The sequence below is a fragment of the Lolium perenne genome, chromosome 7 (genome assembly GCF_019359855.2).
Source record: "Lolium perenne isolate Kyuss_39 chromosome 7, Kyuss_2.0, whole genome shotgun sequence".
Taxonomy (NCBI): Eukaryota; Viridiplantae; Streptophyta; class Magnoliopsida; order Poales; family Poaceae; genus Lolium; species Lolium perenne.
Genome location: NC_067250.2, coordinates 200,927,106 through 200,940,456, shown reverse-complemented (window position 1 = coordinate 200,940,456; position 13,351 = coordinate 200,927,106). Strand labels below are relative to the sequence as shown.

At 45.9% G+C, this 13,351-nt stretch overlaps 1 protein-coding gene across 1 annotated transcript; it reads right to left on the bottom strand.

Annotated features, from left to right (window-relative positions):
• Positions 1 to 2,237: 2,237 nt before the first annotated feature.
• On the bottom strand, positions 2,238 to 5,617 carry LOC127312419 (uncharacterized). The gene is made up of 2 exons (XM_051342956.2): positions 5,426 to 5,617; positions 2,238 to 2,949 (listed from the first exon to the last, which is right to left on the bottom strand). The coding sequence occupies exons 1-2, from the start codon at positions 5,615 to 5,617 to the stop codon at positions 2,287 to 2,289; spliced, it is 855 nt and encodes a 284-aa protein (XP_051198916.2). The 3' UTR covers positions 2,238 to 2,286.
• Positions 5,618 to 13,351: the final 7,734 nt, after the last annotated feature.

Below are 13,351 nucleotides of genomic sequence, written 5' to 3'. Positions count from 1 at the left end.
AAGACAACTCTACGCCGAGGGTTATACTGCAGGCTGGCCTGGCTGGGCCATACACCGACGACCCCGATTTTTGGCCGTCGGCGACTCGGCGTATAGCCTGGCCCTCAGCGTAGCCTCCCATTCCTGTAGTGCACGTCTAATAGAAATCGCGTCGATCGATGTCCTCATGTCCAGAACATCTCATCCCAACCTTACTTCATATATACTTTCTCCGTCCACAAATAAGTGTACAAGTGAATTTTTCAAGATAAATTATGAAGTGAAGTGAAAAATACATTAGAAAGATGCATCTCTCCTCTTTAATTATTTTACCTCCAATGAGCTAAGTGCTTGTGGAAAACAAAGAGAACATGTGCTCAATAGTATTGGGTTTGATTTCCGTATGATGAGGGAGAACCAATTAAAGTGCATTGGAAAGATAAAAGTACACTCTTTTGTAGACAAAATTTAGAGCTAGATGTTCACTTATTTGTGGATGGAGGAAGTAGATAAAAACTAAAACATAAAAAAAAGCAAGTATCAAAGGATAATAGAAATCGCGTGGATCGATGTCCAGAACGAAAAGGCAGTCGTATATAGCCTACTTTCCAGAGTCTCAGTCTCTGCGTTTATTTTTTTTTTGGAGGGACCGGCAGGAGCTCTGCCTATTCATTAAGAAGGGGGAAATTTAGCCGGTTTATAAGGAAAACCGATACAAACTCAACACCCGTGTCCGGCTTATAAGGAAACCAGACAAAGAAAACCTACACGGCACAGTTTTAAGGAAAACCGGCGAAAACCACACTTGGCCACACGACCTAGCTCAACTAGGTATGGAGCGCCGTCGAATGACACCAGCACGACGGCAACGGCGAGCACCACGACTGCCCGGTCCACGTCCCTGGAAAGGAAGTCAGAGGCGAAGGAGACGGCTAGGCCTTTCAAGCTTCATGGGGAGAGGCAAGCCGCAAGAAGCAAGCCAGCGGCACTCGCACACCGACGGTACCCGAAGACCACGACCCAAACCAGTGGTGCAGGCATCGACAACAAATGGCTTCCAAGACTCCAAAAAATGACACCTCCAACGAGGTCACGACATCCAAAGATGCCGCCGTCATCCAATCCGGCTTGCGGGATTTGGGTATTCACCCTGGAAATGATGGCCCGAGGGGTGCCGGGACTCCACGACAACGCCTTCAAGAAGGAAAGCGACGCCCGAATGCGACGCCGTTGTCGGCACTGACCAAGTCGGGCAAGATTTTCAACCGGAGACCCAAGGCCACCGCCTCCACAAACGCCGGACAAGCACAGACCACCAGGCAAAGAGACGCCGCCCACGCCAACGGAAGCATGCCCTGCCGCCCACGCGGCCAGAGGCATAGCATCACCACCACCTCGCTCCCGGAGCCGCCGCTCCGGCTTCCACGCGCAACAGGCCGACCCCTCGCGTCAACCTATCACCGTCCCGAGACGCTGGAAACAGTGCCCCGCCCACCAAGAGCCGCGCCGCCATCCTTGCACTGTGGCACACCTCCGCCACAGGCCTGCAGAAACTAGCGAGGGACGCCGCACCCTAGCCAGCCTGCCACACGCGGTGGCCCTCCACTGCACCCCCGAGCTCCGACCTAGACGCGACCGCCACGCCAAGGAGAAGCTAGGCCGGCACATCCCCGTCGCCACCGCGTCTCCGGGGCCGCTGCCCCTGCATCCTCTTCTCCGGCCAAACCGCCGGCGCCGAAGATGCAGACCGGCCTCCCCTGCCGGCTGCCCGCTGTCGGGGGCACAACCCCGACACCACCAACGCCACCATGGCGTCCCAGGGCCGCCGCCCTTGCCACCTTGAGCAAGGCCGACCTACGCGCCCCCAAATCAAGCGGATCTCGATCTGGGAGGACGCCGACCAGGCCGCCCCGCAAGGCCCCGCGCCGAGGGCGACCGCCGCCAGAGCAGCCGCGACCACCGCAGCGCCGGCGAGCAGCCACCACCGCAGCCCCTCCCGAGCCCGCCGGCTCAGCTTCCTCCAGCCCCGACCGCCACCGCCCCTACGAGCCAGCCCTCCACCTCGCGGCCAGGAACTCCCCGGCCACCTTCGGCAGGGGGGTGCCGCCACCGCCGCGGAGGAGGCCGCCGGCGGCAGCGGCGGGGGAGGCCCAGGCGGGGAGGAGCTTTGGCGGCGCTAGGTTTCGCCCCTGGCGTCGCCTGGGGGAGCGACGCGAGGGGGAGATTTTAGTCTCTGCGTTTATCAGTTTATTACACTTATTTTGCAATTAACCAAGGATGATTTAGCAGAAGCAAACTATTCGACGCTCATATACCGAGCAATTGAGCAAGGGAGTAAGCAAGCAACTGCTTGTTCCGGTCGACAAGATTCATGGCGTATAGCGGCGACGCAGCGAGCCGCATCAAGCGGTTCCTGCAGCTCTCCATGTGCACCACGCAGTTCATGTACTCATCTGCGAGCCCGGCGAACTCGCAGCGCGGCAGCATGTATTTGGTGACGCGGTACATGGAATTCTCGGCGTAGCCGTAGTCCACGACGCATACCTCGTAAGCCGCCCTCTCGTCGCCGTCGAGCGACCCGCCGAGCAGCTCCCCCGCGGCGTCTACGGTGGCGACGTAGGACGCCATGGCGCGCCGCGCGGCGTGGAGCACGTAAGCGGTGACCTCGACGGAGCGGGACGGGTTGGGGTCGAAGCCTTCGCGCAGAGTGTCCATGCACATGTCGTACATGAGCCTCGTGCCGCACGCCTTGCGGCAGGCCGCCTCCACCGGCAGCGACGAGACGCCGGGGCAGTGCTCGCCGGCGGCGCCGCCCAAGAACGGTAATGCGAGGATGAGGACGACGATGGTCCCTGTCTTCATTGTCTTTCTTGGAGATACTACCTTGTTCGTCTCTGACATGAGTACAGCGTTGTATTTCGTCGCTGACTGACGCACCGAAGTGTTGCGCCACACTTTCACGTGTAACAACTATACAAATGATGACATGCATGAATCACACAGTATCATATAGCAATATAGCACTCTATAATGCATGGAATGTAGTAGTATTATAGATTTATAGTATCTTTATATTTATTGATTTGTTTAATCTTAATTTAAAATTATGTAGGAGTACAAGATTTATTTGGCATTATTTTTCTAGTTATAAATGCTATGATATGGTATCTAACTATGATATGACTATGATTTCTCATCATTAATTATGATGACACATCTGCTTTTTATGCATGATGATACGATCTATCATATACCTTCGTTGTGGGCAATTTGCTAGACTACATCTTCTTTATTTCACTCAATTATTTTACTATCCTTTTCACGAGATAAATAATAAAACTTGCCTTTTTTCTGAAAGTTTAGTACGAAATAAACCGGTTCTAAAAACCTCACCAAATGACGCTTTCGAACGGCGTATGGCCCTCGACGTTGTGGTTACGTTGCATGGCGCCTAGTGTTCTGGAACAATTATTTTTTTGATCAAAGTCAACGCCCTAATGCAAATGTCACCACAAGAGCCTCCGGGGCGGCATGGGATTATTTGCAACCCCGTGGGCAGTAAGAGACATGGGAAGGGTGGAAAGGTGTTAGGTGTGGTTGACGGGTAGAGCCAGGACGAACACAAGGAGCATCAGGGCGGCACTAGCAAGGGGCAAATGCCCCCCCCCCCCCCCCCCCACCCCCCATGTGAAAATCTTCTGAAAACACTCAGTTAGGTTTGACGTGCATTTTTCTCGATTCAAATGTGCATGAATGAGGAGGTTTTGGTATAGTCTACAAGGGTTTACTGGAAAATGACGATGCGATTGATGCTAAGCGTTGAGTCTCATCAAGGTACGATAGAGCTTAAAAACGAAGTGAATTTAATTTCGAAATTGCAACACTGTAACCTTGTTTTGAATTATTGGTTACCGTCTTCATGAAGAATGGAAGATTATCATAGATGAGTACTTACCTAACGGGAGTTTGGATTCCATCCTTTTTGGTACGTGGCGAGTATGGCACGGACGGAATGAGGTTGCGCATGACAACGACATGCCTAATGTGGAAGGCTCCAAGAGTTTCATCGGCAATTATAGGAATTCCTTGAAAGATATTCGTAAAGCAAGTCCGAAATAATATTATCAAAGGGAAACAAATTTTAGGGAAGCAGCGTTTTGAGGAGCAATCTTCAGCAATGCCAGCTATGCAAGAAGTATGGCATAAACCCCCGATTGGTATTCTAAAGCTCAATGTTGATGGGGCTTTTATCGCTCAGACAGGCTAATGAGGCGGTGGTATGATTTTACATGATAGAAAGGGATCGATTATTTTTTCAGCCTGTAGATCTCATGTGTTATGTTCATTAGCGCTAGAGGTGGAACTACAAGCGTGCTTGGAAGGGCTCAAGTTTGATCTTGACCTGAGCTAGGACAAGATCCTAGTGGCGACGGACAGCTTGGAGCTAGTAGAGATGGCGACATGCAAAGCTAGAGTTAGTTCACGTTTTGGTCATCTAGTTGGAGATTTTGGTTTACTCTTGGCGTCAGAGCGTGTTCCATTAGCAAGATTTGTAGAAAAGGTAATGACGCAAGTCGTTAGTTAGCTAGAGAGAATAGAACTCAAGTTTGCTTAGATATTGGCTACAGAAGTTATTTTAGACCGGGTCGTTCGAGATTGTAATGTCACTCGTACTTAACTAATACAATCATGTTTTCCCCGCAAAAAAAAATTATGATTCACTTGGACAAACGGCCATCGGCATAGATCGAGTCCATCGGCATCTAAGCCTTTTCCTATAATGACTTGTATTATTTTGCAATTAACCAAAGATTTAACAAAAGCAAAATGGAGCACTTGACCAAGGGAGTAAGCCATCACTTCCTTTGTTCCGGTCCACAAGATTCATGGCGCCGCGAGCCGCATCAAGCGGGTGACCGCCGCTGAGCACGGGGACCTTATCCTCAATCCGAATCAATTTTAGGCATTACATCGGGCCATTGTTAGTGAAGTTATAATTGCAGTGCATTGTGTAAGACACCTGCTGTCGTGTACTAGATGAGCATCCACCACTACCTACCGCTCGGCAAATATAGCCACTTTGTCCTCGGGCCGCCTAAGGAAAGAGGGACTGATAGAGCCGCCTAAGAGCATGTCTAGCAGGTCCCTTATATTTCTGCCCCGTATCTCGCTGCTTTTTCGCCCCGTATCGAAAAGTTGGCAACGGAAGAGCCATTCCGTCTAGCAGAACCCGTATTTCGCCCCGTATTTTCAAAAATAAAAACCCCGGGAAGTTCGATTTCATTGATCATACTACGGACATACATACGGATCAACGATTCTACATCCAGAATGCGCGATCCTACTCGGGGAGGTCGACTAGGTACGAGTCCGCCTCCGCCTCCGCCTCCCGCAACTCCGCCTCCTTCGCGGCGGCGATGGCCGCCGCCACCTCTTCCTCCTCCGCCCTCTTCCTCTTGGCGTCGTCCTTGAGGAACTGCCGTAGCTCCTTCAACAAGTCGGGGGCCTCCTCGTCATCGCCGGCGAGCGGAGCTCCTCTAGCGCTGGTGCTCCCGCTGCTCCAAGCCTCCTTCGCCCAGCGGCGGCGCTCCCAGTCGGCGCGCCACTCGTCGAACTTGGGCCCGCTCATCGGCTTCATCGGCGGATCCTCGATGTACCAGCGCCCGCCCCGCACGAAGTCGATGAGCTTTTCCGGGACGCACGCGGCGCCGTCGTACTTGCAGGCCGCGCGACGGCTGCCGGCGGTGGATCTCTTGCATTGCCGCCGCCACGCTTCCTCCACGGTGTCCGGCGAGCGGGATCGCTTCGATCCGCTCGCCGGCGAGGCGCTACTGCGGCGGCGGGAGTCCATGCAGGATCTGGGGTGGAATGCGGCGCGGGGGAGCGACTAATTGCTCGCTGATACGTCTCCGACGTATCGATAATTTCTTATGTTCCATGCCACATTATTGATGTTATCTACATGTTTTATGCACACTTTATGTCATATTCGTGCATTTTCTGGAACTAACCTATTAACAAGATGCCGAAGTGCCGATTCTTTGTTTTCTGCTGTTTTTGGTTTCAGAAATCCTAGTAAGGAAATATTCTCGGAATTGGACGAAATCAAAGCCCAGGGCCTATTTTCTCACGAAGCTTCCGTAAGTCCGAAGGAGAGACGAAGAGGGGCCACGGAGGGGCCACACCCTAGGGCGGCGCGGCCCCCTTGGCCGCGCGGCCCTGTGGTGTGGGGCCCCGTGCCGCCTCTTGACCTGCCCTTTCGCCTATAAAAAGTCTCCGTGACGAAACCCCCGCACCGAGAACCACGATACGGAAAACCTTCCGCAGACGCCGCCGCCGCCGCTCCCATCTCGCGGGATCCAGGCGCTCGCCTCCGGCAACCTGCCGGCGCGGGGAATCATCTCCCGGAGGACTCTACGCCGCCATGGTCGCCTCCGGTGTGATGTGTGAGTAGTCTACCCCTGGACTATGGGTCCATAGCAGTAGCTAGATGGTTGTCTTCTCCCCATTGTGCTATCATTGTCGGATCTTGTGAGCTGCCTAACATGATCAAGATCATCTATCTGTAATTCTATATGTTGCGTTTGTTGGGATCCGATGAATAGAGAATACTTGTTATGTTGATTATCAAAGCTATGCTTATGTGTTGTTTATGATCTTGCATGCTCTCCGTTATTAGTAGATGCTTTGGCCAAGTTGATGCTAGTAACTCCAAGAGGGAGTATTTATGCTCGATAGTGGGTTCATGCCTCTGTGAATCTGGAGGAGTGACAAGAACCACTAAGGTTATGGATGTGCTGTTGCCACTAGGGATAAAACATTAGTGCTATGTTCAAGGATGTAGTCACTAGTTACATTACGCGCAATACTTAATGCAATTGTCTGTTGTTAGCAACTTAATACTGGAGGGGTTCGGATGATAACCTGAAGGTGGACTTTTTAGGCATAGATGCAGTTGGATGACGGTCTATGTACTTTGTCGTAATGCCCAATTAAATCTCACTATACTCATCATGATATGTATGTGCATGGTCATGCTCTCTTTATTTGTCAATTGCCCAACTGTAATTTGTTCACCCAACATGCTGTTCGTCTTATGGGAGAGACACCTCTAGTGAACTGTGGACCCCGGTCCAATTCTCTTTACTGAAATACAATCTACTGCAATACTGTTCTACTGTTTTCTGCAAACAATCATCTTCCACACAATACGGTTAACTCTTTGTTACAGCAAGCCGGTGAGATTGACAACCTCACTGTTTCGTTGGGGCAAAGTACTTTGGTTGTGTTGTGCAGGTTCCACGTTGGCGCCGGAATCTCTGGTGTTGCGCCGCACTACATCCCGCCGCCATCAACCTTCAACGTGCTTCTTGGCTCCTCCTGGTTCGATAAACCTTGGTTTCTTTCTGAGGGAAAACTTGCTGCTGTGCGCATCATACCTTCCTCTTGGGGTTGCCCAACGAACGTGTGAAATACACGCCATCAAGCATATTTTCTCGGCGCCGTTGCGGGAAGATCAAGACACGCTGCAAGGGGAGTCTCCACTTCTCAATCTCTTTACTTTGTTTTTGTCTTGCTTAGTTTTATTTACTACTTTGTTTGCTGCACTAAATCAAAATACAAAAAAATTAGTTGCTAGTTTTACTTTACTTGCTATCTTGTTTGCTATATCAAAAACACAAAAAAATTAGTTTACTTGCATTTACTTTATCTAGTTTGCTTTATTTACTGTTGCTAAAATGGCCAACGCTGAAAACACTAAGTTGTGTGACTTCACAACCACAAATAATAATGATTTCTTATACACACCTATTGCTCCACCTGCTACTACAGCAGAATTCTTTGAAATTAAACTCGCTTTCTATGAATCTTGTTATGCGAGAGCAATTTTCTGGTGTTAGTTACGATGATGCTGCTGCCCATCTTAATAATTTTGTTGAACTATGTGAAATGCAAAAATATAAAGATGTAGATGGTGATATTATTAAACTAAAATTGTTCCCTTTCTCATTAAGAGGAAGAGCTAAAGATTGGTTGCTATCTCTGCCTAAGAATAGTATCGATTCGTGGACTAAATGCAAGGATGCTTTTATTGGTAGATATTATCCCCCTGCTAAAATTATATCTTTGAGGAGTAGCATAATGAATTTTAAACAATTAGATACTGAACATGTTGCTCAAGCTTGGGAAAGAATGAAATCTCTGGTTAAAAATTGCCCAACCCATGGACTGACTACTTGGATGATCATCCAAACCTTCTATGCAGGACTAAATTTTTCTTCACGGAATTTATTGGATTCAGCTGCTGGAGGTACCTTTATGTCCATCACTCTTGGTGAAGCAACAAAGCTTCTTGATAATATGATGATCAACTACTCTGAATGGCACACGGAAAGAGCTCCACAAGGTAAGAAGGTAAATTCGTCGAAGAAACCTCTTCCTTGAGTGATAAGATCGATGCTATTATGTCTATGCTTGTGAATGATAGGACTAATATTGATCCTAATAATGTTCCATTAGCTTCATTGGTTGCACAAGAAGAACATGTTGATGTAAACTACATTAAAAATAATAATTTCAACAACAATGCTTACCGGAACAATTCTAGTAACAACTATAGGCCATATCCTTATAATAATGGCAACGGCTATGGTAATTCTTATGGGAATTCTTACAACAATAATAGGAGTTCACCCCCTGGACTTGAAGTCATGCTTAAGGAATTTATTAGTACACAAACTGCTTTTAACAAATCTGTTGAAGAAAAGCTTGGGAAAATTGATATACTTGCTTCTAAAGTCGATAGTCTTGTCGCTGATGTTGATCTTTTGAAATCGAAAGTTATGACTAATGAGAATCATCATAATAAAATTACTACTACAGCAAATGCCATTCAAGTTAGAATTAATGAGAATATAAGATTAATGGCTGAACTGCGTGCTAGGTGGGATAGAGAAGAAAATGAAAAACTAGCTAAAGAGAAGAATATAGCTAAAGTTTGGACTATTACCACCACTAGTAATGCTAATGCTACACATGTTGCTGCACCTCCTACTCATACTAATAAAAGAATTGGTGTTAGCAATGTTTCTACTTCGAATGCAAAGCGCGAAAAACTGCACGAAACTGCTAAAACTTCAAAGCGCACGTGATAAAGCTGCTGAAATTTTTTCCAACATTGGGGATGATGATCCCATTGCTTTAGATTATAATGGTTTGAATTTTGATGATTGCCACATCTCTGAAGTTATAAAGTTCTTTCAAAAACTTGCTAAAAGTCCTAATGCTAGTGCTATAAATTTGGCTTTCACGCATCATATTACAAATGCTCTCATAAAAGCTAGAGAAGAGAAACTAGAGCGTGAAGCCTCTATTCCTAAAAAGTTAGAGGACGGTTGGGAGCCCATCATTAAGATGAAGATTAAAGATTTTGATTGTAATGCTTTATGTGATCTTGGTGCAAGTATCTCTGTTATGCCTAAGAAAATTTATAATATGCTTGACTTGCCACCGCTTTTGAAAAATTGTTATTTGGATGTTAATCTTGCTGATCATTCTACAAAGAAACCTTTGGGTAAAGTTGATAATGTTCGCATTACCATTAACAATAACCTGGTTCCCGTTGATTTTGTTGTCTTGGATATTGAATACAATGCATCTTGCCCCATTATATTGGGAAGACCTTTTCTTCGAACTGTTGGTGCTATCATTGATATGAAGGAAGGTAATATAAAATATCAATTTCCTCTCAAGAAAGGTATGGAACACTTCCCTAGAAAGAGAATGAAGGTACCTTTTGATTCTATTATGAGAACAAATTATGATGTTGACACTTCATCTCTTGATAATACTTGATACACACTTTCTGCGCCTAGCTGAAAGGCGTTAAAGAAAAGCGCTTATGGGAGACAACCCATGTTTTTACCTACAGTACTTTGTTTTTATTTTGTGTCTTGGAAGTTGTTTACTACTGTAGCAACCTCTCCTTATCTTAGTTTTGTGTTTTGTTGTGCCAAGTTAAGCCGTTGATAGAAAAGTAAGTACTAGATTTGGATTACTGCACAGTTCCAGATTTCTTTGCTGTCACGAATCTGGGTCCACCTCCCTGTAGGTAACTCAGAAAATTAAGCCAATTTACGTGCATGATCCTCAGATATGTACGCAACTTTCATTCAATTTGAGCATTTACATTTGAGCAAGTCTGGTGCCATTTTAAAATTCGTCAATACGAACTGTTCTGTTTTGACAGATTCTGCCTTTTATTTCGCATTGCCTCTTTCGCTATGTTGGATGAATTTCTTTGATCCACTAATGTCCAGTAGCATTATGCAATGTCCAGAAGTGTTAAGAATGATTGTGTCACCTCTGAATATGTCAATTTATAATGTGCACTAACCCTCTAATGAGTTGTTTCGAGTTTGGTGTGGAGGAAGTTTTCAAGGATCAAGAGAGGAGTATGATGCAACATGATCAAGGAGAGTGAAAGCTCTAAGCTTGGGGATGCACCCGGTGGTTCACCCCTGCATATATCAAGAAGACTCAAGCGTCTAAGCTTGGGGATGCCCAAGGCATCCCCTTCTTCATCGACAACATTATCAGGTTCCTCCCCTGAAACTATATTTTTATTCCATCACATCTTATGTGCTTTTTCTTGGAGCATCGGTTTGTTTTTGTTTTTTTTTTGTTTTGTTTGAATAAAATGGATCCTAGCATTCACTTTATGGGAGAGAGACACGCTCCGCTGTAGCATATGGACAAGTATGTCCTTGGTTTCTACTCATAGTATTCATGGCGAAGTTTCTCCTTCGTTAAATTGTTATATGGTTGGAATTGGAAAATGATACATGTAGTAATTGCTATAAATGTCTTGGGTAATGTGATACTTGGCAATTGTTGTGCTCATGATTAAGCTCTTGCATCATATGCTTTGCACCCATTAATGAAGAAATACATAGAGCATGCTAAAATTTGGTTTGCATATTTGGTTTCTCTAAGGTCTAGATAATTTCTAGTTTTGAGTTTGAACAACAAGGAAGACGGTGTAGAGTCTTATAATGTTTTCAATATGTCTTTTATGTGAGTTTTGCTGCACCGGTTCATCCTTGTGTTTGTTTCAAATAAGCCTTGCTAGCCTAAACCTTGTATCGAGAGGGAATACTTCTCATGCATCCAAAATACTTGAGCCAACCACTATGCCATTTGTGTCCACCATACCTACCTACTACATGGTATTTTCCGCCATTCCAAAGTAAATTGCTTGAGTGCTACCTTTAAAATTCCATCATTCACCTTTGCAATATATAGCTCATGGGACAAATAGCTTTAAACTATTGTGGTATTGAATATGTAATTATGCACTTTATCTCTTATTAAGTTGCTTGTTGTGCGATAACCATGTTTACTGGGGACGCCATCAACTACTCTTTGTTGAATTTCATGTGAGTTGCTATGCATGTTCGTCTTGTCTGAAGTAAGAGAGATCTACCACCATAGGGTTAAGCATGCATATGTTAGAGAAGAACATTGGGCCGCTAACTAAAGCCATGTTCCATGGTGGAAGTTTCAGTTTTGGACAACAATCCTCAAATCTCAAATGAGAAAATTATTAATTGTTGTTATATGCTTATGCATAAAAGAGGAGTCCATTATCTGTTGTCTATGTTGTCCCGGTATGGATGTCTAAGTTGAAGAATAATCAATAGCGAGAAATCCAATGCGAGCTTTCTCCTTAGACTTTTGTACAGGTGGCATAGAGGTACCCCTTTGTGACACTTGGTAAAAACAATGCATTGTGATGATCCGGTAGTCCAAGCTAATTAGGACAAGGTGCGGGCACTATTAGTATACTATGCATGAGGCTTGCAACTTGTAAGATATAATTTACATGATACATATGCTTTATTACTACCGTTGACAAAATTGTTTCATGTTTTCAAAATCAAAGCTCTAGCACAAATATAGCAATCGATGCTTTTCCTCTATGAGGACCATTCTTTTACTTTCAATGTTGAGTCAGTTCACCTATTTCTCTCCACCTCAAGAAGCAAACACTTGTGTGAACTATGCATTGATTCCTACATACTTGCTTATTGCATTTATTATATTACTCTATGTTGACAATATCCATGAGATATACATGTTACAAGTTGAAAGCAACCGCTGAAACTTAATCTTCTTTTGTGTTGCTTCAATACCTTTAATTTGAATTATTGCTTTATGAGTTAACTCTTATGCAAGACTTATTGATGCTTGTCTTGAAGTGCTATTCATGAAAAGTCTTTGCTATATGATTCACTTGTTTACTCATGTCATATACATTGTTTTGATCGCTGCATTCACTACATATGCTTTACAAATAGTATGATCAAGATCATGATGGCATGTCACTCCAGAAATTATCTGTGTTATCGTTTTACCTGCTCGGGACGAGCAGAACTAAGCTTGGGGATGCTGATACGTCTCCGACGTATCGATAATTTCTTATGTTCCATGCCACATTATTGATGTTATCTACATGTTTTATGCACACTTTATGTCATATTCGTGCATTTTCTGGAACTAACCTATTAACAAGATGCCGAAGTGCCAGTTGCTGTTTTCTGCTGTTTTTGGTTTCAGAAATCCTAGTAAGGAAATATTCTCGGAATTGGACGAAATCAAAGCCCAGGGGCCTATTTTCTCACGAAGCTTCCAGAAGTCCGAAGGAGAGACGAAGAGGGGCCACGGAGGGGCCACACCCTAGGGCGGCGCGGCCTGGCCCTTGGCCGCGCTGACCTGTGGTGTGGGGCCCCGTGCCGCCTCTTGACCTGCCCTTTCGCCTATAAAAAGTCTCCGTGACGAAACCCGCATCGAGAACCACGATACGGAAAACCTTCCAGAGACGCCGCCGCCGCCGATCCCATCTCGGGGGTGTCAGGAGATCGCCTCCGGCACCCGGCCGGAGAGGGGAATCATCTCCCGGAGGACTCTACGCCGCCATGGTCGCCTCCGGTGTGATGTGTGAGTAGTCTACCCCTGGACTATGGGTCCATAGCAGTAGCTAGATGGTTGTCTTCTCCCCATTGTGCTATCATTGTCGGATCTTGTGAGCTGCCTAACATGATCAAGATCATCTATCTGTAATTCTATATGTTGCGTTTGTTGGGATCCGATGAATAGAGAATACTTGTTATGTTGATTATCAAAGCTATGCTTATGTGTTGTTTATGATCTTGCATGCTCTCCGTTATTAGTAGATGCTTTGGCCAAGTTGATGCTAGTAACTCCAAGAGGGAGTATTTATGCTCGATAGTGGGTTCATGCCTCTGTGAATCTGGAGGAGTGACAAGAACCACTAAGGTTATGGATGTGCTGTTGCCACTAGGGATAAAAC

What these genes read in the sequence shown, in the direction of transcription:
- LOC127312419 (XM_051342956.2), bottom strand. Translation starts at nt 5,617, where the DNA reads ATGAAGCCGATGAGCGGGCCCAAGTTCGACGAGTGGCGCGCCGACTGG. An exon ending in ACGACGCCAAGAGGAAGAGG is followed by an intron (nt 2,950 to 5,425) that starts GCGGAGGAGGAA and finishes TCATTTGTATAG; the next exon opens with TTGTTACACGTGAAAGTGTG.